General features: G+C 55.8%; 2 protein-coding genes across 13 annotated transcripts in view; one reads left to right on the forward strand and one right to left on the reverse strand.

The window, feature by feature from the left end:
- Positions 1-17742, forward strand: part of PTPN1 (protein tyrosine phosphatase non-receptor type 1) — an 80460-nt gene extending 62718 nt beyond the window's left edge. For 4 of the 5 annotated variants that reach the window (XM_025470402.3, XM_035705784.2, XM_035705785.2 and 1 more), the window contains 2 exons: positions 977-1148; positions 2439-4521. In XM_025470402.3, coding sequence (XP_025326187.1) covers positions 977-1148; positions 2439-2462 — 196 coding nt within the window. In that variant the 3' untranslated portion in view covers positions 2463-4521. Of the gene's footprint in view, positions 1-976; positions 1149-2438; positions 4522-9255; positions 9385-10517 lie in introns of those variants that run through there. The other variant, XR_007405378.1, reaches the window with a different exon arrangement.
- Positions 2959-24693, reverse strand: part of RIPOR3 (RIPOR family member 3) — a 76233-nt gene continuing 54498 nt past the window's right edge. For 7 of the 8 annotated variants that reach the window (XM_025470396.3, XM_025470397.3, XM_025470392.3 and 4 more), the window contains 19 exons: positions 23671-23749; positions 21760-21783; positions 21397-21453; positions 20647-20796; positions 20454-20517; positions 20114-20157; positions 19844-19969; positions 19617-19762; positions 18033-18162; positions 16152-16724; positions 13528-13658; positions 12485-12608; positions 11707-11842; positions 11127-11288; positions 10460-10621; positions 9784-9986; positions 8575-8658; positions 7096-7186; positions 2959-6634 (listed from right to left, as the gene is read on the reverse strand). In XM_025470396.3, coding sequence (XP_025326181.1) covers positions 6531-6634; positions 7096-7186; positions 8575-8658; positions 9784-9986; positions 10460-10621; positions 11127-11288; positions 11707-11842; positions 12485-12608; positions 13528-13658; positions 16152-16724; positions 18033-18162; positions 19617-19762; positions 19844-19969; positions 20114-20157; positions 20454-20517; positions 20647-20796; positions 21397-21453; positions 21760-21783; positions 23671-23749 — 2590 coding nt within the window. In that variant the 3' untranslated portion in view covers positions 2959-6530. The remainder of the gene's footprint in view (positions 6635-7095; positions 7187-8574; positions 8659-9783; positions 9987-10459; positions 10622-11126; positions 11289-11706; positions 11843-12484; positions 12609-13527; positions 13659-16151; positions 16725-18032; positions 18163-19616; positions 19763-19843; positions 19970-20113; positions 20158-20453; positions 20518-20646; positions 20797-21396; positions 21454-21759; positions 21784-23670; positions 23750-24693) is intronic. The other variant, XM_049100154.1, reaches the window with a different exon arrangement.

The following is a 24693-nucleotide window of genomic DNA, read 5'->3' on the forward strand; positions in this document are numbered from 1 at the left end:
TGCCAAGAGTCGAGGGTAAGAGAGGTGAGAGCTGGCACATGACTGGGTCCACTCTGTCACCCGTTCTTTTCTGTTTTCGTTAGGACTGTGGTGGAGAGAGGGGTGCTTTTCCGTGTGTGTGTGAAAGTGGTGAGGAAGAGAGTGTGGATTTAGGAAGCTAAAAGCCAGAGAGTTCCAAGGGAAAGTGGAGTTGTACCAAGAACATAAGTGCCTCAGGATACCAGTGGGCGCCTGTGTGCACACGGGCCTCAGCCCTGCCACCAGGGTGTCATGCAGGGCACCGAAAAGCAGGTGCTTTGTGCCACCTCCTCCTGTCTCCTGGGAAGGTGGTACCTCAGGGTAGCCCTGACCATTACATAAGATGCTGCTGGCGTAGATACACATGAGAGGCAGGACATCTGTGGTCTGGGTCTCTGATGGGGGCAAGGGCGGCGGGAGGCGAGGGAGGTGAGGCCAAGGCCTGGGGCAAGTGGCAGGGAGAGGAAGGGCCTCAGCTGGCCTCTCCTGAGACAGGCCTGGAAGGAGAGCAGTGCATGTCATCCCCGCGGGGGTGCTCTGGCTTGCCACCAGGAGGCCAGCTAGGGTATGTACACATGATGCCTGAGAAACGGTCCTACTGGCAGGATTAGATTGATGCTGGGGTCTCAAACCTGGAACATGGTGGGCTAAGGGACAAGAGGGAATGATGTTCTCATGTCAGCAGCAACAAAGGCTCTTACGTAGGGGGCCTAGGAAAGGAGTGGTAGCATATTATGGACCCCACCATTGCCCTCTTTGATCTGAAGGGAAACGTTCTCCAAGCAAACCCCAGGGCAAATTAGCACCTGTCTGCACCAGCGCCTATATGTCTCCTCAGCATCTCCCCAGCTCTCCATCACCGTCTAGTAGTAGTCCTGGAATTCCAACTGTAATAATAGCATCCTCACCATCGTTTCTCCAAAATGAGTAACCCATCTCTGTGCCTCTCATCCCTCAGCACGAGTCCAGACACTGAAGTCAGAAGGCGGGCCCTGGGGGCAGGTCCTGCCCAGGGGGAGCCATCGCCGCCCAAGGAGGAGCAGGACCAGGCGCTGACTCCCTGGAAGCCCTTCCTGGTCAACATGTGCATGGCCACGGTCCTTACGGCCGGCGCGTACCTCTGCTACAGGGTATGTTTCCACTGACGGACGTGCTGGCAGGACCGCGTGTACAGAAAGCACTGGCCGACAGCCCGGCGTTAGCATTCAGTGCTGTGGAAGGATCTGAGCCAGTCTCAGAAGAAACAGAGCAAAGGTTTTTTAAAGTCTGGAACTGAAGGGCTAACAAGAGAGAATTGAGGATTGATGCACTGGGGTTTTAAGGAGCCCTGTGGTCCCAAGAATATATATGAGTCTAATCTCAGGGCCTTAATCTATTCAGGAGTAAGTAGAGAAAATGCCAAATATGTGTCTCTCTCTCTCTCTCTCTCTCTCTCTCTTTTTTTCTTTTCTTTTTTTTTTTTTTTTTTGTTATTGTTATTTGTTTTTGAAAAAAAATAATAGAATTACAACACATTGTTGTTTTTAATCTTTATAAAAAGCAGGTTTTGTTATTTCTGGAAAAAAAAAAAGAGACTAGGCACTTATGAACCTTTCTTGTACCCCTAGGTGGTGTTACCAGATACACAGTTTATATTTGATTTCCCAGGGAAAGACTCCCACGCTTTTACGAATGTAAACTCCTTTGGAGAAGAGGGTTTAAGGGTTTAGGGTGCAGTCCTGCTCAGCGGCTTCCTCTGCTGTGCGCATTCTGAGCTTGGACGGTGCCTGTGAGCTTCCCCGTTTTTAGAAAAGAAACAACAAAAGGCCATCTCTAGAAAACAAAACCCGGCTTCTGCTTCTGCTCAGGGTGTCCCTGCCGGTTTCCCATTGCTCATTTCTCCACAGTCCCTTCTCATTGTGGCCATCCGGGTGAGGCTCTGCCCTCATCACCCGCCCTCCACAAACGGGGTTCCTCCAGGTCCCTGCCTCAGGGTCAGAGGTCACGGCAGGGTGGACAGCAGCTTTTCACCCTCCCATTGAGGTCCAGAACGAACAATTTCTACTTCCTTTGGAACATAAATGCTATTTCAGAAAACCACACGTTAGAAGTGTGTTGCTGTTCAAGTGAGGGGAAGGAGGAGGATTAGCCTCAAAATTCTGGTCATGGAAATCACCTCACAAGACTTTTTAGAAATCGTTTTAAATACTTTCTCTCTCCTAGTGACCATCTTTGAGTTCATCAGATGGTTTAGCAACACGTAAACAATTTTTTCCTTTGGGGTGATTTTTGGGAAGGACGGCTGTTGTAAAAGAAAAATGAAACCCCCTTCCCTGGAGGCTGGAGTGGCTGGGGAGGCGGGGGGCTGGGGGTAGTGCAGGAGTCTGCAGCTCTGCTGGGGTGGGTCTGGGCTCATCTGAAAATGTTTGGTTTCATTCCAGTTCCTGTTCAGCAGCAGCACATAATCTGACCCACCTCCACTCCACCTCCACCCCACTGTCCGCCTCTGCTCGTAGAGCCCGCGCCCGCCTAGCAGGCATGCTGTGGTAGGTAAGGGCCGAGGACAGCGTAGCCAGCCGTGACCTGGACGGACGTTTGTTCTGCACTAAAACCACCCTCCCCAGGCTGTTGGTTCTGACTCCTTTCGACTTTGTTCCCCCTCCCTTTCCTTCGGGTACCAAATCCACAACCCATTTTTTGAGGAGAACAAAGGAGAGTATGGTGCTGGCAGCCTGCGCCCAGCGTGAGGCTCACCCCGCCCAGGGCTCCCTCTCAGTGCAGCCCAGCACATCCCGGTGGGCAGTGCACGGTGTCCTCTCCCGGACCTCCACGGAGACTGTGTGTAGTGAGCCTCTCCACTCCATATTTATTTTTGGTTTTGTTTTTTTTTTCCCCAAAGGCATCCATAGTGCACTAGCATTTTCTTAAACCAATAATGTATTAAAATTTTTTGATGTCAGCCTTGCATCAAGGGCTTTATCAAAAAGTACAATAATAAACCCTCAGGTAGTGCTGGGAACGTTAAGACTTTGCCATGAGCCTGCTGCGTCAGACCAGTACTAGGAAGGAGGACGGTTGTAAGCAGTCATTATTTCGTGACATTGTGGGTAACGTGAGAAGAAGTTTGGCATATGTTTATAGAACATGGGATAATATATACTGAACACTTGGATATTTAAGATACATTATGTGAGATTACTTTGTCCCAGTTACCCCCTCCTGGTTATCTGCTAGAATCTTGCTCTCGATCACTGCCTTCCCTGTGTGTATTAGAATGCATGTATGGTCTTCTAATGTCCTGATCAAATCCACGTGCTTGAAATACTTAGCTCTCTGCTTATTAATGTGCCCATGTATGAGTCCAATCTACCTTTGCATGATCTGATCATTACATGGCTGTGGTTCCTAAGACTTGCTGAAATCATCGCCACTCAGTGATGTTTTCCAGTAAGAGATATTTGCCGAATTCCTGGCATGACACTCTGGTGACTTCCTGGTGTGGCCCAGCCTGTCCTTGTCCAGCTGGGTCCCACTGCAACTCAGACATTCCAAGGGTATGGGAAGCCGTAGTCACACCTCACGCTCTGGACATTCAGGCAAGCAGGGTCCCCCCCAACACCTTGGGGATCAGCCTCCACGGTCAGAAGTTCATGCTCTTCGCGAGCAGACTGTGATTGGGAACCAAGGCTACTGTTGGAAACCACACGTCCTGAAGCAATCTGGGTGACAGTCCCTCGGAGTCCACCTCCCACCGTCCCCTTCCAGGGGCCTTGCTGAGAGCCACGTCTGCCCCCGCCCTTGAACTCTGGGGGACTGATGGTGCTCACGACTCTTCCTGCAAGGGAACTTAAGACCTCCACATTAAGTGGCTTTTTTAACAAGAAAAAAAAAAAAAAAAAACAAGGCAGCTGTAGCTCACGAGCTGCTCTTTTGCCAGCATTTTCACATTTTGCCTTTCACATGTTAGAAGCCCGTGCAGAGAAATTCTGTGATGGGAACATTTGAGGCATTGCTCTGCAGAACCTTGGTGAGGTGTGGATGAGGCTGAGGTGCCAGGCTGTAAGCATTTTTGAGTTGGGCTTGTTTGTTTGTTTTTTGAAGTCCTGTATATGTATGTAGTAGTTTGGGTGTGTGTATATATAGTAGCATTTCAAAATGGATATACTGGTTTAACCTCCTATCCTTGGAAAACAGATGGCTCTCCATCTTGTTACACGTATGTTAGAGAAGTAGCGAGCTGCTCTGCTATATGCCTTAAGCCAATATTTACTCAATAGGTCATTATTTTTTACAATGGCCATGGAATAAACCATTTTTACAAAAATAAAAATAAAAAAAGCGAGGTGTTTTGGTATAATACCTTTTCAGGTGTGTGTATACATGGATGCATGATGGGGGGTGGGGGGGCGCGTCTCAGGGTCTTCTGTGACCTCACAGAACTGTCAAACTGTACAGTTTTCCAACTTGCCATATAAATTATGGGTTTGCATTTTAGTTGCAACAATAAAATTTTTTTCTAAAGAACATGGATTTGGGGTACCTCCCATGCCTTTTGTTTAATGGGCCTAAAGCCGGACGGGCACCTTCTGGGGATGTGTGCGCCTTTGAGCCAGGGGAACTTGCCCTTCCCGATAAGTTTGACACGTCATACCTCAACCCAGCTTCTTGGACCACGACAAAACCCACCTTCAAATTGTCCAGGGCCCTTGGGTACCTTAGCAAACCTACACAAGTTGCTTGGAGGGCTGCTTAGAATGGGTGCCTAGCCAGCTGCCTGTAAGACACTATGGTTGCCACTACTCAGGAGCTCTGTTGAGCCACCCTTGATGGAGAAGTGACATGATGAAATGTTTATGTAGTCTTCCCTTCTTGGATAGTTAAATCTTCTCTAAAGTGACTTGTTGACTTTTTGTTCTGAAATTTCAGATTTCTAGAACATTGCAAAAATATTTGTACAAAGAATTCCCTTACATCCTCTAGGGTTGTATGACGAGCCACTGAGTAAAGAGTGAATGGTCAGTGCTGTGGCCTCTTGGCAGGATCCACAGAACCAGAAGGGTACACAGGCTATGGTCATGTGACCCTGGAGCACCCACGGAGGACTGTGGCCAAGGGATGGTGGTGTCCCACCCTCTGTCACTTCAGTCTTTGTTTGGGATACAGAAATGGCATCTAAGCTTTCACGAAGAGGTGGCATGCCAATGTGGGAGAAAAAAAGCTGAATCTGTAAATCAGATGAGGCCAAGGGCTAGATAAGGAGAGGCCGTGCTGCTCAGTATCTGTTAGGAGTAGGCACTTGGGGAACCTTCCATGAGAACGGGGAGCATCGAGGGCACTCAATCCGTAGCTGTCCTGCGTGACCCCCAAGTGCGTGTGTGAGAACCCGCCTAACTGAGCAGCAGGCCTGAGAGCACCTTCGGGACACCAAGGGCTATCGTTTCCCTCCCTGGGAGGCTGGGGCAAACCGCCACTGCTCTCTATTTTTTTCAGGTAAAGGGAAACACCAATAAAAATCATTTTAATCAAAATTTCAAAAAATGGAATTTAGGGACAAGGCAAATAAATATACCAAGTTCAACTGAAAAGCACAGAATGTATATACAGGAAGTTTACAGGAGAAGGTTCCAGTCACAGAGTCCCCAGCGCCATTGTCAGGAATCACATTCATACCCCAGGCTGTCTCCACAGCTCATCACAAGAACAGTTCGGGGCATGTTTGAGAGTTTTTAATAGACTTAAATAGGAAACTCATTTTCTTTCTTTGAACATGTTCTTCAGGAAATCTTTTTTTGAAACCAGCTTTATGGCTTGCAAAGCAATTTACTAGGCCTGACGTTGACTTGCTTCAAAGGTTTCATTCCATTTTGATGAGTTGAGGTCAAAGTGAATGCTTTTCCTGATGTGACACTCAAGGTTTCTTGGCCATTTTCTCTGTGCTGCTGAGCACGATGAGAGTGAAACCCGTGGTCAGCAGGCTCCACCGTGGCCACTGGGCTGCAGCCCGGGTTAAGAAGGTGAATCGTGAATCCCTGGCTCCGTGTCTTCCCACCGTCCCCAGCTTGCCAGGGTGACAGCTGGCTGCTGCTGACCTGACCCACCGCGTCCTCAACAAGACCGTCAGCCCGTTGGCCAGTTCACTCCCAGTCGTCATTGAAACAGAAGCGCCGAGCGGGCTGCCCCGCAGGGAGACCCCAAGTGCCGTCTGTCCCTCTAGGAGCCTTTTGCTCCAGGCCTCAGCCTGCCTGACCTTGGCCCCTTCGTAGTGCGGCTGGCTGAGGAAGGTGAGGCCAGTTCTCAGAACAAAACTGACCATGTGATTAAAACCCTACAGCATCCCCTTCTGCTTCTCTGCATGAAAACCCTCATTTGTGCCCCCTGGGCTTTGTAACTGGTCTGGAGATGGAGGAGCAGCTCTGGCCAGCTCACGCTTCCGGGGGCAGCACACGGCGTAGCCCCACCCCAAACTCATCCCTGTGTCAAGGCTTGTAAGCAGTGAAAACAGAGAAGCCAGATCTGCGCCCGTCCTCTGAGGCCTAAAATATCGTGATTTCAACATCCGCCTCCTGGCAAAATGCCTCTTCTCTTTGTTCCAAGCAGAGTTTGTCCATCTTCTCAAAAGCTAAGCGTCCTTTCTCACCTGAAAGATTAAGGTGATCGGTCACTGGATTGTCCCCACCTCAGTGTTCCTGCTCTGCTGAGCCAAGACAGCATTGGTTCTGACTCATGCCGGGATCCTGGGTGCTGCTGTGAGGGGCAGAGGCGGGGAGCATTGGGGAGCTCTTGCCTTCCCCTCGCATAGACCCAGTGCCTCGCCCCTATGTTCAAGACACAATTTGCTGAACTGTATTCCTGCCTTGCATCTGGCTCTCATTCCCCTGGATCCTAAACTGAAGTTTAAGAGGGAAATAAAGCCATCTTGCCATCTCAACCATGAAGGAAACCTGTCTTGGCCAAATGCAGTTAAATGGGCCCCTACAGCGCCCAGCCCCTGTGCTATTTTGTATCTTGGAGGGCTGGCCGAGGCCTCGCTAGCACAACCTTCCAGAGATCCTCAGGCACGCCACTGTACCGCACATGACCTCTGATGCTGTACTTTACCAAATGACAATGTTGCTTCCCGGGCTGCTGTTCGTACGGCCTCCAGGTCAGACTGGCACAGGCTGGCGATCTGATCGATGCTTTCGATCCCCTGTTTGAGGTGGGGGCAAAGAGGAACCATTAGGGGACGTTTTAAGTAGCAGGTGGAACCTACTTTTATAAGCTCTTGCAAGGCACCAGCCCTGGCATGCTCTCTGGGGCCTCAGCCCCTTCCTTTTCTAAAGGCTTACAGTTTTCTTACATGGCCTTAAATTCATCAGAAGTGCCATTGGAAGTGCCTCTCCTTTTCAATCCTGCCACCTGCTAGTGAGCCAGCCTATCTTAAAAACAAGACCTGCTTCCCTCTGGACCTTCGTAAATCGTCCTTTCTCTCCTAACCCTCCCCTCCTGGTCAGACTGAGAGCATCAGTCAGCACCCAGATGTGGGTGCAGCTGACACTCGTTGCTCTTTCCTCCAGGGCCAAGGACTAGAGTGCACTTCAGCTTCCTCTACAAGGGCACCCACCTCTACCCTCCTTTCTGGTTGTTTGAGTATAACCAGATGGTCCTCCTAGAATTTCCCTTTGGTTCTTTCCAGAATGAATGGGATGAGTGTAATCTCTTTTTCATCTAGCAAATTGGCAGTGGTTTTTTTTTTTTTTTAAATGAGAGTTCCAGATGCAAGTGAGGTTGAGGCAAGGTGGACATCCTCTCACATCTGTTTTTGGGAGTGTAAGTGGGTGAGCTGTATCAGGAGTCTCCAAAAGTTTCATATTCTCTGGCCTAGAGGCACACTTTGTAGAGGGTTCAGCCTAAGGAAATCATTCAGAGCTCCATATATTTTGTAAAGGCTTTGTGCACAACGATGTTTATAATGACACCACAATTTAAAAAAAAAAAAAGGATGATGAACCTCAATTTTCTACCACGAGAGTGGGGGAATCAATTAACTAAGACAGCCCCTTCATAGAGACTGCTAAAGAACTGCCAGTCTGCCTCTAAGAGTTCCTATTTTTGCCCACTATTTTTAAATTGTATTTATTAGCATGACTAACAATTTTAAATGCTCACACACACCCACAAACTAAAGAAATAACAGCAAAACACCAACAGTAGTTTCTGCTAAGTATCAGGATGATGGGTAACTGTTACGTTCCTGTATTTTACACTTTTTTTTTTCCTACAATGAGCTAATTGTGCTTTTAGAGATTTTTAAATTGAGGATAATCAAACGTAGAATCCAAGACCTCAGAAGGTGTCCCTGGGGCTACCTGCTTATTCAAGCAGAGCCCGAGCAAATGCTCCTTGACAACTGTTGAGGGGCCTCTGCTGGTGGATTTGACGTCTGCTCCTCTAAAACGAGCTCTTCGGGGACCTTTTTTTGGGGGGTGGGGGAGTCCCAGTGGAATAATTTTGGAATGAAATTTTTTTTTTTAATTAACTTTGACATTAACCACAAGCAGGCTTCTTTCCATCCCCGGCGAGGAAGGTTAGACTCACCCTGAGGTGTTTGAGTGCCACACACGCGGCCTGCTGGAGTTTTGCATCGTTCTCGGTCAGGGCGTTGGTGTAGAAGAGCAAAGCCTGGGGAATAAGGTTGCTGTGAATGGGGGGGCTGGGCCAGCCAAGTCCACAGTGCCCATGGCCAGTGCTCCTGGTGCTGGCAGGAAATCACGCCCTGCTTACCTTTCTCTAAACAAAAATCAGGCCCTGATCTATTCATCTCTGGGCCAGGTGCACCCCGTCTCAGAGTATCTGCCGCAGTGTTTAGGTTTCCCTCTAAAAACACTGGTCCCTGGGCTGATGCTAATCAAAGTGAAGAAAGTTCTTTTTGTCTATTAATATTTCCCAAATCTAGATAAAACACTGCATCAGAGAAATCAGATGTCCGGCCAGGGCCAGCTGAAGAATTGGGTGCACAGAGGGAGGTGGCCCTGGGAACACCCTTTACCAGTCACAGCAACAGCCCTGTCCCCTCGGCCCCCTCAGCTGGGAGAGAGCTGGCACCGGCTTCACAGCATTGTACAGGCTTATTGGGAAGCACGTGAGGATGCACTTGGCCGTGGGGTGACCCAAGAAACCATAGTAAGGCCTCAGTATTGCCCTTCTCCACCTTAATTCTCGGATAGTCACAGGTCCAGAAGCCTAAGAGGCATAGGGGTCCAATTTCTTGGTTTGCAGATCGACACACATTAGTTGAAAGTAAATGAAGATGACCACGAGAATCCGAAAAAAGAAACATTCTACACACAACTGACATCTCAGACCAAACAGATATGTTGTGCTGGAAGCACCAGGATGAAGGAGGTGGTAAGGCTGTGGCGGGAGGTTCTGTGGGCTCCTCGAGTGGTGGCCTGGCAGCCCCAGCCCAGCCCCGTCCAGCCCGGATCCCTCCCGGGGCTGGTGTTGCCCAGGGCCACGGTGGGAGAAGGGCAGTGTTCATGCCACTGGAGCATCCCTAAACCAAAACCTCTTGGGGTGTCTGGCCGGCTCAGTTGGTAAAGCATGCAACGCTTGATCTCAGGGTTGTAAGAGTGGATATAGAGATTACTTAAAAAACCAAAATCTTAAAAAAAGACAATAAGCCCTTGCAGTGCATGCAGCCCCCTTCAAAACATCCCTCACTCCTTTGTATTTTTCTGAGAAAACCTACTTCCCCAAAACTCACATGTGGCCAGGGGGCTGTCCCTTCCCGTCCTCACGCCATACCTTTTCCCGAAAGCTCTTGTTCCTGGCTGCACCGGCCAGGCGAGTGCTGGCTGCCCTGCACACTCGTGGGGTCCCGTCCAGTTGGAGCAGCGCCCAGGCCTTCAATGTCTGGGGCAGGGGCTGGAGCTGGCCCAGCCGCTTCCCCTGCAGTTTCCTGACAGCCTTGCCCTGCCCCGCACACTGCAGCTCCTCGACGAGTGTTACTGGAAGAGAGAAGTGGGCGCGGGGTCCCTCCGATTGCAGTCTGGTCTTTTTGGCCACTGCCAGGAGCCAGGGGGAAGCAAATCCCAGAGCAAGCCGGTGCGATCACCAAAGCTCAGTCTGGATTGCTTCCAAAGGGGCCTCCTGGACTCCCTAGAAGGCCTCGCAAGGGATCAAATACACCCTGAAAATTAATAAAAACCTCAGCCCGTGCTGCAAGGACTCTGGCCAGCCGTGCGTCACCCTCCTATCCAGCTCTAACCCCCGTGCTTTGTAAAGCCTTCCTTGGGAGCTGATTTCACTACATGGGCTGAACATGCCATCTCATTAAATCTGGGTTCTCGAAAGAACAGCCAGAGGGGAAAGGTGCAGTGGCTCCGAGAAACTGGCTTCCAGAGAGCCAGGAGACGGCCCCACGGACGGATAGTCCTTCGTGCTCACGACGTTGCTCTGAGGCCACCGTCCCAGCCCCTACCTTCCTTGGTGAGCTGGGCGAAGTGCTTCTCCAGGTCAGAGACACTGTGCCTCTGCAGGTAGCCGTGGAACTGGAACCAGGTGACCGTCTGTTCCTCGGGAGGCCCGGCTGCGGGGAGCAGCCCGCCGCAGCTGAGCACCTGCTCCAGGAGCCTTCTGCACGCTGGCAGACACGGGAGGAGGCCGTGAGCTCTAGAGACCGCGCCCTGGAGCCCCGAGGAGCTTCTCGGCCCGGCGCGGCTGGGTCAGGTAAAGGCTCTCGACGGGCGTGGGGGGAGCCCCGCTGGAGCCACCTCTGCCCGCCGGAGCAGGCTGCAGCGGGGGTTCTCGGGGCCCGGGGCTGGGGAACCCTCCGGCCGAGCAGCAGCCGGGCGCTGCGTGGAGCTGCACGCGTTCCAGAGCCACGGCGAGGGCGTACAGGTGTCCCCCTCGGTCGTCGGCAGAGGAAGCCGCTCTGTGTTCCGAGGGGGGGTCCGGCCTACCTTCCCCAACATGCTGCCCGAACCCCTATAAGCTTCTGGTGGGAGCTGCGCTGTCTGCCTGCCCAGAAGCGGCCCAGCCGGCTAACGTGGGCGGCCTCGGGGCTTCGCAGACCCTTCCTGTCCCCCCTCCGGTGCCATGAGACATGGGGGCACAGGCAGGGCAGAAAGCGGGGGGCGTGGGGGTACCTATTTCCAGCTGTCCTGGGTACTTCCCGCGGACTCTGTGCAGGAACGTTTTCTTGAGCTGGTTCAGCAGCGTCGTGGCGGGGCAGGACAGCACCCTGCCGGGCTCCGTGCACCCTCTCCACAGCCTCAGGCACCCCTTCCTCCGAGCGGCCTGCGCAACGACTAGAAAGCCCGGGGCAGGACCCGACTGGAGGTGGGGGAGGCCCAAAGAGCTCCTCCCGCACTAAGGCCTGGGAGGTCGGGGGGTGAGGGGTGACAGCTTCCCCTCCCACGTCCAGGGGGCCCGCAGGACTGGCAGCTTCAGCTGTGCGTGCATGCCCTGGGCCTCTCCCCCCCAGTCCTCACGGCAGCTGGGAAGGCCCAAAGAGCGTGTGCCGCTGACTCCAAGGCTCTGTGGCCTCCCTTGCCGGCCCCACAGTGTGTGTGTCAGGGCACAGCCCAGCCACCGCCCCAGCTCGTACCCCCCTGGGCTCCAGTTAACTTTGGACCCGAGGAAGGAAGATGAGGCTCCCCCGGGCTTCGAAGCCCATCACTTGATGCCATTCCAAGAGCAGCCCGTGGGTGCTGGGCAGTTACTTACTTTCTTCAATGGATGTTGCCTTGTTGGCCTTCTCAAAATCCAACACAGAAAGCATCTCCAGAACCTGCTTTTGCTGGGCAGCTTCTTCTAGAAGGCATTCCTGGACCATCCTCGACAAATTAGGAGAGGCCAGTTTCTGGAAAGCAGCCCACGATGCTCCAGGTTAGGGCAGAAGGTGCCCTCTGAGGTCGACAGTCACAACTGCAGCTCCCACCAGCCACCGCCCTCCCCTTGGCCCATCCTTTCTATGCTGATGGTTGTTCCCTGACTGTCATCTGGGGATTCCCGATTCGCCAAGGTGAGATGCTAGGATGCAGGCTGTGGCCCGGGGCCACCTTTGCCACCAGAAAAGGCTAGCCTGCCTAGAAGTGGAGCCAGCCAACACAGGAAAGCAGAGCTGAGAGAGAGAGACCCAGTTATGATGACATTTGAAACCCCGGATCCAGCTGGGCCTGAAGCCTGCCCCTAAGCCTTTCAATTCTGTGAGCCAAAAACCTCCTTCTGGTTGAGCCAGTTTGGATTGGAGTTCTGGCATCTGCAACTGAAAGAGTCGCAGCTTTTGGTTCAGAGCACTTGGGATGCGTAAGAGCCACGTGACTGTTCGGATGAATCTCCTCAGTCTCACTGGCTCTTGGGGGGGGGGTCTCTCTTCCTTTCACGATGCTCCCCACCACCACCATCAAGATCAGTTCTTCTCAAAGAGGGTTGCCAACCCCCAACCTGCAACATGGCTTCCCAGCAAACTGCCCCCCTCCCCCCCGCCACATTCCTTAACCACCTGCAGCAGAGCTTTGCAGACTTGGAGGTGGGCCATGAGCAACCTGTCCAGCTCCGGGGTGCCGGCCGTGAGCTCCCTGGATGACACCTTCCGAGATGGCGGTGGGGGCAGGGTCCTGTCCTTTCTGAGTTGGATTAAAAAGAAGCAGGTGACTATTCCAGTTAGCTCAGCTCCCTCCAAGAGTAGAAGAAACCCTCCCTCCTTGGAGAGAGCTGGTCAGGGAGGCCTGCTGCAGGTCCCAGGGAGACAGAGCTATACCAAGGAGAAAACCAAGAGGAAAAGCAGCAAAAGCCAACTCAGAACAGGTGCTGGGATGGGGGGAGTGGAGGACACCTCCCCAGGTGGCCGATCTGAAGTCAGAAGTTCAAACTAATCCTGAGCTCCATCACTTTGGACAGGTCTGCCCCCCCCCAGCCTCAGTTTACTCATCTGTAAAGTGGGGAGAGGAATACCGAGCTCAGGGCAGTGACGTGTAAGTGCGACCCTGCCAGTCAGAATGCCTGGCATCGTGTTGGCTTCATGGTAGGAGCTGAGCCTGAGGCCTGAGGACACTGGGACACTGGAATGTCAGGTGGGAGAGCCACCCCCTCCCCATGGGATCGTGAGAGGAGGAGACAGAGTACTGTTTATCCTCTGGCGGCTGCTGAGATTCGGTACCAGAGCCCGGCGTGAGTGGGGCAGGCGGGGGATGCTTAGCCAAGAAGGAAGTTGGTGTCGGAGGTGAGGTTGTGCAGAAGAATAGGGAGCACGGCTCACTGCTGCCCGTTGGTGAGGCAAGAGTACAGAGGTCCTACCGTGGACCTTATCATTTTTTAAGATAAAAACAAAAACAGCACATTGCTCAAAGCTCAGGACCCTGCTGGGGGACTGTCCTTCACTCGGTGGCCAATACAGGCCTGCTCTGTGCCGGGCAGTGGGCATGCAGGGGTGAGGGGGCAGGACAGATGGGGCCCAGGGCAGGGGAAGCCATAGGCCAGGAGGCAACAGGAGGCATGGACTAAGGCTGGTCCCCAGGGTCAGTGCTGGGAGGAGGGTGCACTTACCGGAGACCCTGGCAGCCCCCAAACAGGGACAGCTCCTGTGGGGCGAGGTCAGCATTGAGGAAGGCGAAGCTCTCCAGGATGCACTCCATCAGGCTCTCGGCAGAGGCGTGCTCCTGGCGGGCTCCACGGGGCTGTGGACAGAGCGGGGAGACCTTAGGGCAGACAGCCCACCGGACCTTAACAGGCTCCGGCTCACGGGCAGGGTGCGAGCCTCGGCTGCCCAAGTGCAATCACCCAAGTCCAGGCCGGGCACGGGGTGCGGCGCTCCTTGAGGTCCCTCCCAATTAGCCTGTGACAAGGTATGGCTCGAGAGCACAAGGGACACAGATCTGAAGGGCCTCACCCAGCTCACAGACACCCACAGGGACAGGGCAAGAAACAGGAGTGAGCGAGTGGCCCCGGGTGGGGAGCAGGACAACGTGTGCCCTCCCCCAAGAAGCCAGGCTGCTGCTCTGCTCCAGCGGACACCTGTCACTTGAGTGTTGCTAGATCAATTTTTAAAAAAAGATTTTACTTGTTCATTAGAGAGAGAGAAAGAGAGAGAGAGAGGCGGAAACACAGGCAGAGGGAGAAGCAGGCTTCATGCAGGAGCCTGATGTGGGACTCGATCCCAGGACCCCAGGATCACACCCTGGGCCAAAGGCAGGCACTAAACCACTAAGCCACCCAGGGATCCCCTCAATTTTCTAAAAAAAAAAAAAAAAAAAAAGCTGGAAATCTAGATTTTTGTGGAAAGCTGCCAGTTTTTAAATATTGACAGCTAATTCCAAATTATTTTTTAAAAAATGGAAAACTGGTATTGAAAAAAAAAAAAAGATGGTATGGGTCAGACCAAACATCTCTTTAGGAGGCTCAGAGGCTGCCAGATGAGCCTCTGGATTTCAAGTATTCTTTAAAAAACAAAAAAATGTTTTGCTTATTCATTTGAGAGAGAGAGAGAGAGCAGGGGGAGGGGCAGAGGGAGAAGCGGACTGCTGAGCAGGGAGCCTGATGTGGGACTCGATCCCAGGACTCTGGGATCATGACTAGAGGTGAAGGCAGACACTTGGCTTCACCGACTGGGCCCCCCAGGCACCCCCAAGTGTCTTCTCCCAGGGAAATGCAGGAGGGAGAAGACATTGGAGGCGCCTCCTGACTGACAGGGGTGGGAGAGCGTGGTGGTGCCACGGCTCCTGCCACTGGTCAGGTCTCCTAAGGGCAGGTCCCTTCCTCGGCATCTAGAAATCTACTCCTGGAGATTTTGGCCTCCTCTCCGTACATGGCAGGACTCCAGGGCTCACCCGGTCCCCATCCCGGCACACCCAGGCCTCATCCCAAACAAAGTGCACGCAGGGCACCACCTGAGCAGACACTGCCTCGAAAGCCAGAACTAGGCTCCCAAGAGTCGAGCCCACTCAAGAAAGGTTTGAGTTGGGGCGTCTGGGTGGCTCAGTGGTTGAGCGTCTGCCTTTGGCTCTGGTCGGGATCCCGGGGTCCTGGGATCGAGTCCCGCATCAGGCTCCCTGCATGGAGGCTGCTTCTCCCTCTGCCTGTGTCTCTGCCTCTCTCTGTGTCTTATGAATAAATAAAACTTTAAAAATCTTTAAAAAAAAAAAAAAAAAAAGGAAGTCTTGAGTTACAAGAAAATAACAAGGCCAGTTACGCCTTGCCTGATAGAAAAAAAAAAAAAGTGTGTCTGCATATATCTGCACATACACACGCACACACGGAGGTGGTTCCTCATTATTCGAGATGTGCCAAACCGTCACTCCCAGAAGTGCAGAGATTGAGCCCCTGGTCACGACATTTTCATCAACCCATCAACACAGAAGCTTGTTTTATGTGTTTCTGTTTGAAGACACTTTACTGAATTTACACGGATGATTCACTGGCACTGACCTCAGGCCCCCACAGCACTGTCACCCGCGCTGAACCACGCTGAGCTCACACATGCGTCCTCTCCGTGAGGCCCAGCACAGCCTCCCTGCACTCGGGAGCACTAGACTGCACTTCAACACGGCAGCTGGGCCCATTTTAAACCCTGAAATGCCCCCACATAATTTTTAAAGAGAGCCAGGAAACTATTTCAGTGCCAGCGTGTCCTACACAAAGACGGTAGTTTCATAAATCAGATGATGTGAAGTAGGTACTGGCGTTACACATTTTATCATCCATGCATTTGAAGTTGCGTAATCAGGAAAAATCCAATAATCCGCCCGGGCCAGCACCCGAGGACGGCCCTTGCCACAGGCCCTGCGAGGAGCAGGTTCAGGGAAGGGTGTGCAGCTGCGCGGGGTCTTCTGCGGCCCCGGCTCTGACCCTGAACACACCCCAGATTTGGGAACCGAACAGCCCCACCTGCCCGGGGTCAGAAGATGTCTGATGGGCCCAGGTTCTTGGCCAGACGTGGAGCAGGTTATCTGCCCCGATGCCCGACTTCCTCTTATTATCCTCCTCCCAGCCAGTGAGGGCGACTGTTCTCCCCACTGGACAGATGAGCAGACTGAGGCCCAGAGGGGAGAGGCGCAGCTGGGTCACACGGGGGTGAGGCCAGGGTGCCGGCCCAGGCTGGCTGCCCCCAGGGACCACTGCCACTCGTTAGGCACTAGTAGAGCAGGGCTGCCGCCCCTCGATAATAAACCTACCTTCAGCCGGTCCCTAAAGCCGAGAACCTGGAACTCCAGCTCCCGCAGCTGGGGCTGGGTGGGGTCCACGGACCTCAGTAAATCCAGGACCTCTTGCAGGGGCCTCTCGAGGGCCACCCCAGGCCCATCCACTCCGTCCTCGGTTTCTCCTTCATCGTGGTCTGTCTGGCTGCCCGGATCTGTGTGGTTGTGGAAAGGGGAACCCCGTGGCGGGCTGGGGCCCTCTATTCCCAAATTCCTCCAGCCAGGCTGCTCCACAAATGGGCCTCCCGCCTGGTGGGCCATCTCCGGCAGGAGGCCCAGGGGTCGGGGGTCCTCCTGGGCCTCCTCTTCAATGGAGGTGTTGGGGCCGATGGCCAGGGGCAGGAAGCCCACGTCCGAGGTGGATGCTGATGTGCTGGTCTCGGCATCTCGGGGGTCCTCGGAGCTGAAGGAGTCCATCTCAGGCAGCTCCTGACTCTGGCTCCGCAGGCCAGGGCCCCGAAGGTCCCTGTCAGACAGGTAGCTGAGGATGGAGGTGGCCCTCGGCCCACCCAGCAGCAAAGCCTGCGGTGCTGGCTGCTGCAGGACAGACTGGGGAGGGGGACACAGGACCAGCCTTACTGCCACACCAGGGACTGGGGCAAGGCCCCCAGCGGGGCTGCCCTCCCCAAACGCTTGCGCCAAATACCCACACTGTCCCCACGAGTGATTGGCGCCTGGAGGTGCAGATGGGCCCCTGCAGCCTCTCTGCCCCCATCCACCTCGTCCTTCTCTCTCACTCCTTTCCAGGCCCTGCGGCCACCACGTCCTCTGGGCTCTCCCTGCCTTCCTGTCCCAAGGCCTTTGCAGTGACTGTGCTCTCTTCCCAGAACATTCTTCCCCCCTAGGCCATTGTGGTTACACCCCCATCCCCCCAGGTCCTTCCTCACGTGGCACCTTTCCTGGGGTCCTTCCCCTGGGTGCCCTATTTTAGGTGGTAACTCCCACCTTGCCCCATCAGTGCCCTCCCCCTTCCTGGCTCACGTGCCCAAGGGCCTTACCCCCTGGGGCAGGCAGTGCTCCCTGAGGGCACCGTCCTCACCCTGCCACGGAGTTCTCAATGAATGAAGCGCATGGGCCCACACTTGCCCCTCCGCCGCTCCCCTTCCCCGACCCCTAGGCAGACCCCTAGCAACACTCCGTGTTCCTACAGCACCACCTGTTTTCGTCAGCACTTCTCATCAATCCACTCATTTCATCCTTGCAAACCCCCACCAGAGCACTGCGGTTGTTTTCAGTTCTCGATACAGAAACTGACGGCCAGAGAGGTGGAGTGACTTGCCCAAGGTCACACAGCAGGTGAGAGGCATAAACAGAACTTGAACCCAGCCCACATGGCTCTAGAGTCCATACTCTGGACCAGATACGATTTTTTTTTTTTAACTGAAGTATGCTGGGCCCACCCTGGCCAGAATATGGAAGAAGTGGACAACGATAGTCGGCGCTAAGGAAGGGACCCAGATCTCCGGGGGTCACGGGAAAGAGGTGTTTTACTCTATGCTTTGTCAAGGTATTGCCTACCAGAAACATATATTTAATTTTAAAAGAAATAAATTGGAGGCTGAGGCTATGGCTGGAGTGATAGAACCATCCAGAGAACCGCATTCCAGACTCCCAAGAGAACCAGCCAAATCCGGAGCCAAGTCCAGAGGCCCCCAGAATGGAGGGCTGACAGCGAGGAAGAAAAAATACTGAGAACCACTCAGGATGACCCCAAAACAAGGGAGGCTGAGTCCAGAGCTTGCTACCCCCAGAAGCACCAGGCGCTCAGCCCAGCCCCGCGTGCTGGCCCCCAGGGAGCTGCCCCAGCCGCAATTCCGGGGTGACCACGGCATCCCCATCCTGGGGAGGCTCACTCACCAGGTAATACCTCTCTCGGAAGCTGGGGGTACTTGGGGGTGTCCAGTTGTACAAGGAGCCCTTCCTGCTGCCCATGGAGAACTTGCCCGTGGGGCTGGGTGACATCAGGAAGCTCTCAGTATCAAACGGGCTGGAGGACAGAAGAGAAGGCCAGGGTGTCCTCAGTGCCCAGGGGGGACACAAGCACAGACCAGGCCCGGGGGACTTATTAGAGGGAATGGAGGCTTGGTGGGGTCATGGGGGGTCATGGGCACAGCCTGGGGACTCCAGGTGCCCATTCTCAACCCCCTTGGGAACATCTCACACTCCCACCACCCCGAGGACCCTTAGCCAGGTGGCGAGGGGCAGCCATGGGCCACCACGCATGTGAGTGGTGCCTCTATAGTGGTCCCCTCGGAAGCTCAGCAGAGGCACCGTGGACTCTCAGTGCTGCCATTTTCTGGGTAAACGATGTCACCATCCCTCTCATCTTCATCTGTAAAAGGGGAACTATTATCTCTTAAAGGACCTCCGTCAGCCCAAGTCACAGGTAAGGCTGGGAATCGCTGAGCCTGCCCTGGGAGCCAGGAGGGCCAGGTAACCTGCCCACCTCATGGAAGCCTGGGCACACAGGCCTGGCTCTTGCTGCGTGGGGCCCAGACGCTGCAGGCCCCTCGCAAGGAGCCTTCCCTGGCCACCCAGGGCAGCTGCGGGCTAGCAGGATGCTGGCATCCTTGGGTTCGACTGGCCTCCAGTTGGATGGCACTGGGCTGCCCACCACCCTATAGACTTGAGGGGCCTCCTGGGAAGGACGTGCACTCAGCCCCCACTAGACTAGATGAAGACACCGAGCCTGGGGGTGCCCCCTTGCCCCAATCTACCCAGCTCACTGGGAAGAAAGCACCATCTAGTGACCCCAGGCTCGGATGCCCACCCCAGGAAGGAGACCAGAGAGACTGGCCCCAACCGGTCAGAGCCAGTGCCAGAACAGAGGAAGCAGGCCTCCATCCCTTAGCTCCTGGGGCACCTGCCTTGGGTAATAAACTGAAGAGAATTCTCTTGAAACACTAGGAAGAGAGCCCTACGTCCAAGACACCAAGCCTGGGGGTCACTGAACGGCCCAAGAAGATGATGAGACAGCTGCCCCAGACCAGCTCTCCCCCTTGCCCCCTGCAGTGCCTGATGGAGAGCCCCACCCTGTACAGGGGTTGTGTTCATGAGTGTCCCCATCCATGGGGCCTGTGGTCCAGGGGCTAAGTGCTCAGCCTGTGCCTGCTGGAATGAGGTGGTGGGAGCAGCCCTCCTGGGGAGCAGAGCGGCTCCTCCATGGAACCAGGCCGGGAGGCCCTGGAAGGGGTCCTGGCCAGCACGGGTCTTTCAGTTGTAAGAAGGGAGTTAAAACTGAGAAGGGAGTGGGAGGAGGGTTGGGCAGGGGCTACAAAGAAGAGTCTGGGCTCCAGCCTGTCTGGGGGCGGGCGGAGGGCAGGGGCGCCCACTCGTGGGTGCTAGGGTGTGGCCCGGCCAGCAGGGGGAGCCAGCGAGGCCCCACCTCGGCTCCGGGAGTCCCCGTGGGTTTGGGGCTGGCCTTGGGGAGGGCCCACTCACTTCCACAGCACCTCCAGCTGCAGCTTGATGGTACCCAGCTCTGTGATGTCCACCACGACCACCTGCGGCCTGGTCGTGAAGAAGTCAGTGATGTCGCAGGTTACCGTGCCCACTGCCAGTGAACTCAGGCCCCTCAGCTCCGTCACCTGGGGGGGCGGGGGGGTAGTTGCAGATGGTGTCCAGCCGAGCCCCTGGGCGCCCTGGCCCCGTCCCCAGGCCCCACCCACCTTGATCTCGAAGTTCTCGTGCAGCGTGGGGATGAAGGCCTTCTCCTCCTCCTCCCAGGTCTGGCTGTCGTCCGACTCGATCCGGCCCTTGAGCTTCCAGCGCTGGCGGCCCAGGCGCATGAGCACCTGCGGGCGCGGCCAAGAAGGGGTGCCCGGTAGGTCCCCGCCCCCTGAGCCACCTGCCGGGGCCCTCCCTGCCGGCCAGGTGGGGGTGGGACCCTGGCTCTCGGTGCTCCCAGCCCCCCAGGCCCGAAGCGGAGGTGGCCCTACCTCGTACTGGTCTCCGGGACAGAGGCGCGCGTAGCCCACCAAGCCTGGAACACAGAGGGGGGCTGGTCTCCCCTGCGGCCGGGCCGCCCCGAGGACCACAGGCCCTCACTGGGGAGCCGCTGCCCAAGGGTGGGCATCAGCCTCAGGGAGGGATAAACCATCCCGAGGGACAGTGGGCGGGCCTGGGCCCTATGCCCACCTCGGGGACGGGGCTCGGCTCGGGCCACACGTCGCGTGAGTGGAAACCCAAAGTTGTGCGGGGAGCCCCGGATTCCGACCAGAAGCCCACCCTCGGCAGAAGCCCCGGGCCTGCTGCCGCACGCGCTCTCGGCCCTGTTACCTTTCATCCTGACGTGGAATTCCCCCAGGTGAACCTCCAGGGCCCCCTCGATGAGCCACATGTCCTGCAGAGAACCCCCAGCCCGGGGCCAGGTGAGGAGGGAGGAGGGGGCACGCAGGCCCCGCCAGCCCTGGGGTGAAGCAGGGGGTGCACACAGGGCTGCTCCCGGGGCGCCCACCGCCCGCCGCCCCACCTCGGTGCATTCCTGCAGGCTGCGGCCCAGCTCCTGCAGGCTCTCCCGGGAGGCGCGGCTGGGCGGGCAGGCGGAGAAGGCCCTCTGCATGTTGGAGGCCCCGTCCCGCAGGCGGCACTGGATGCAGTAGCCCTCGTAGAGCTCATCCACCTGTGGAGGCACCGGCTGCTGGCACCGGCCACGCCGAGGCGCGGGGCCCAGGCCTGCCTGTCCCCCCCGCCCCCCGGGAGAGGCCACGCGGCCCTGCTCCGTGCTGCAGCCGTCCTGGGCGCCCTGCCCCGTGGAACATGAGCCTGGGGCCGGGACCACGTCGCCCACCCGCTCCGTATCCCCAGCACCTGGCAGCCGCCTGCACACAGCCAGTGCCCCACTGGGCCAGGCCCCAGAGTGGATGCCTCACTCCCCCCCAAACCCTTGGACTGTAAAGGGGGGGTCTGTGCTATCCTATCCGCCACCCGGCTGCCGGGAGAATCCAGCGAGGACACGGAAGAGCTGCAGAGTGGAAAGCTTAAAGGACTTGCTGGGGGACCTTGGGCCCGTTCTTATCCCTCCCTGAGCCTCTACTGTCCTATCTCTGCAGTGGGGCTGTTAGACTCCGCCTTCTCGCCCTGTAAGGTGAAGCATGAGGTCTTCCCATCTAAGACCTCGGCCGAGCCCCTGCAGTCCCTGCTCCTCCTCAGCCTCTCCCCTGCTAACCCAGCCCCCCACCACCCCCCCCCACTGCCCGTGACCTCCAGGAGGCAGGCTGACCTTGCTGATATGAAACTCCATCTTCCGGATGTGCCTTTCCACAGAGCGCGTTTGCTTCTCCCAGAGAAAGAGAAGGTGCTTTAGAAGAGCCTGGGCCACCCCCCAGCCCTCGCCCCCAGCCCCCTGCCCCAGGTCCTAACACACAGAACTAGGCTCAGAGCCAGGCCAGCCCCTCACCATCCTCGAGGATGGCTCATCGCTGAACCCATTTCCCCATTTGAAAAATGGGGAGGAAACTCAGGTGTCCCTCTTGCAGGCTGGCCTGAGGGATGAAGTGTGACAACAACATTGGTCCCCTCATCGGGCAGGGCCCAGCCCGGGCCCACCTTGCTTACAGCCCAACAGACAGCAAGTCTTCCTCACCTTGTCCAGGTCGTAATAGAAAGCCTGTGGGGGAGAAAAGAGGGGAGGGGACGAGGTGTCAGAGCCCATGGTGCTCCTCCAACACCCGTGAGGCTGCATCCCAGGGACACCAGAACTCAAAGGACAGAAAGCCAGCAGCCACTCCCTCCTCGGCAGCCTGCAGCCGGTGGCCTGGGCCAGGCCGAGCGGGAAGAGTGATAAACACAGGGGCCTGGGGCACCTGTCGGCCTGGCTCTGTTTCCCAGCTGTGTGTCCCAGGCCAGCTTCTCAACATCCCTGAGCCTCTATCTCCTCGTGTAAAATGGGGGTCCTTGTAGCACGTAGCACCTGCCCCATAGGGTTGCCGTGAAGAGTAAAGGACATGGCAAGCCCTCGACAAAAGGGGACCATTGGCAGTGTGACTGTTCAAGGGGCTGATTTAGGCCATGGCCAGAAGAATTGAGGGAGGGGGTGGTGAGGCAGCCAGCACCCCCACTCCAGAGGTTTCAGGCTTCAGGGCCTGGGGCGGCCAATATGAAGACCACATGGAGGGCAGCCCGGGTGGCTCAGCGGTTTAACGCCGCCTTTGGCCCAGGGTGTGATACTGGAGACCCGGGATCGAGTCCCATGTCAGGCTCCCTGCATGGAGCCTGCTTCTCCCTCTGCCTGTGTCTCTGCCGCCCCCCCCCCCCATGAATAAATAAATAAAATCTTAAAAAAAAAAAAAAAACACCCACATGGAAGGGTCCCTGGGTGGCTCAGTCCCGGGGTCCTGGGATCGATCCCACATTGGGCTCCCTGCTCCACAGAAAGCCTGTTTCTCCCTCTCCTGCCTGCCGCTCCTGCTTGTGCTCTCTCTGTCTCTCTCTGACAAATGAGTAAAATCAAAAAAAAGGAAGGAAGGAAGCAAGGAAGGACAAATGAATGAGCCTACTGATTGGGCAGATCTTCGTATAAAGGCCAGTCACTACTTTCGGCCTTGGGGGCCGTGTGGTCTGTGCCACGTAGGCTGACGCAGCCGCACACAACAGGTCAGTGACGGGCGTGGCCACGTGCAGATAAACTTTATTTCCAAATAGGCCCTGGTTTGCCCACGTAGCTTAAGGCACCCTGTGTGAGCCAGGAGGAATTTGTATGAGGTCAGAGATTCACTACTGAGCAAAAGCAAGAGCTGGGACAGGGGGTGAACTGAGGCTGCATTTTTAGAAGGCGACCGTTGGCCAAACTTTTCTTTTTTTTTAAAGATTTTATTTATTTCTTTCTTCATGAGAGACACAGAGAGAGGCAGAGACACAGGCAGAGGGAGAAGCAGGCTCCATGCAGGGAGCCCGATGTGGGACTCCATCCCAGGACCCCAGGATCCCAGGACCTGCGGGTGCCTTCCCAGGTAGGCATTTCTGAGAAATTGTACTTGTGCACTTATGGAACTAAAACTCCACCCAAGCTATAAAGAAATAGAAAAGTTCTCAAGCCTTTGGAAGGAAAAGTAAGTGCACAGGAAGCCGAGAAGCAGCAGCGTCCAAGGGAGGCAGGACCCCATGTCCGTCAGCCTGTCCTGTGGCCCCAGCATGGTCACCCCTTCCCTCGCCTCACTGTGCACACCTATGAAATGGAAGCAGCTAGAATGTGGGAGCCTTCGGACACTTGCCTACCTTATAGTTACTTCTAGAGCCAGAGAATGGAGACTGTGAACTGCTGGACGGGACCCTGGTTGGGCGGGGATTGGGGGGGGTGGGATCCTAACAGCCTGTGAGGTTAAATCCCTCAGGGGCCAAGTGAGGAGAGCTCATCACAAGATCAAGACAGTGCATTCCTGAGGCCTCTGAGCTCCGAGACTGATTGACACCCGCGCTGCAGGCAGGGGGTGAGGGAGGGCCCATTCTTCACCCACCAAGGCTGCTCCAGGGGGAGAGGGGCAGGGAGAGGTCTCACCAGCCTCGAATTCCTGCGGGTGTCCTTGTGGCGACCTGACAGGTAATCCAGCTCGGCCTGCTGGATGCACAGATACTCCCTAGGAAGAGAACGAGGGAGAGGAGTTTGCCAAGAACATGAAGAGGAACAGAAACAACCAGACAACCAGTATTCCGGAGCGGAGGCAGCCACAGCCACCAGGATGAACCGTTCTTGGCCAGCTGGGCAGTCGGGGGACAGCGCCATCCCATCCACCAGCCGCCTGGCCCCAGCTTGCTCAGCCTCCAGACCCCACACCCCGAGGCCCGTGTGCCCAGGGCTGTGCAAAACAGGAAATCGCTCCATCAATTCCCCAAAAAGCTGCACAAACAAGGGCTACAGTTATTATACCCATTTTAAGGATGGGCAAACTGACCCTCAAAATGAGCAAGAAACTCAGCCCCGAGTCACAGCAGGGAAGAGGCTGAAAGCAGCCTCTGAAGCCAGGCAGTGGCCTCCGGAGGCCTCTGTCTTCATTCCGGCCCACGGGGGTCAGCGAGAGCATGCCACCCTCCCCGACAAAGCCAGGCCATCCTGCCGTCTGCATGTGCAGGACCAAGGACTGAGAGGGGCTGGAAGACCCATTCTGGGAAGCACAGAGAAAGCTGGGTTCCTTCCCAGCTCAAGAGCCTTAGATGTGAAACCTGAGGTCTGGACTTGGGGGCTGGGGTGAGGCCGCACCCTGCCTCAGCATAGATTTACTGGGCCACCCCAGGAAGGTGACTCACCCTCTCCGGGCCCACTTCCACCACCATCTGCCAGGCCACTGCTGCCTTAGGGGTTGGGCTCCCCAGGAAGAAGGGGATGCTGTTGAGCCCAGACAAGTCCCAAATGTGCCTTGTCTGATTCCTTGAGGAATCACCAGAAGCTGCCCCGAGAGACGAGCCCCTTGAAGACAGGCTCCAGGCACACACTGGGCACCAGCGTGGGGCCCGCATCCTGGGCAGAGGGTGACGGACGCCCCCCCGGGGCTGGGAGTCAGGACCTGGCAAGGGGGGGATGTGA

This window comes from Canis lupus, chromosome 24 (genome assembly GCF_003254725.2).
Source record: "Canis lupus dingo isolate Sandy chromosome 24, ASM325472v2, whole genome shotgun sequence".
Lineage (NCBI taxonomy): Eukaryota > Metazoa > Chordata > Mammalia > Carnivora > Canidae > Canis > Canis lupus.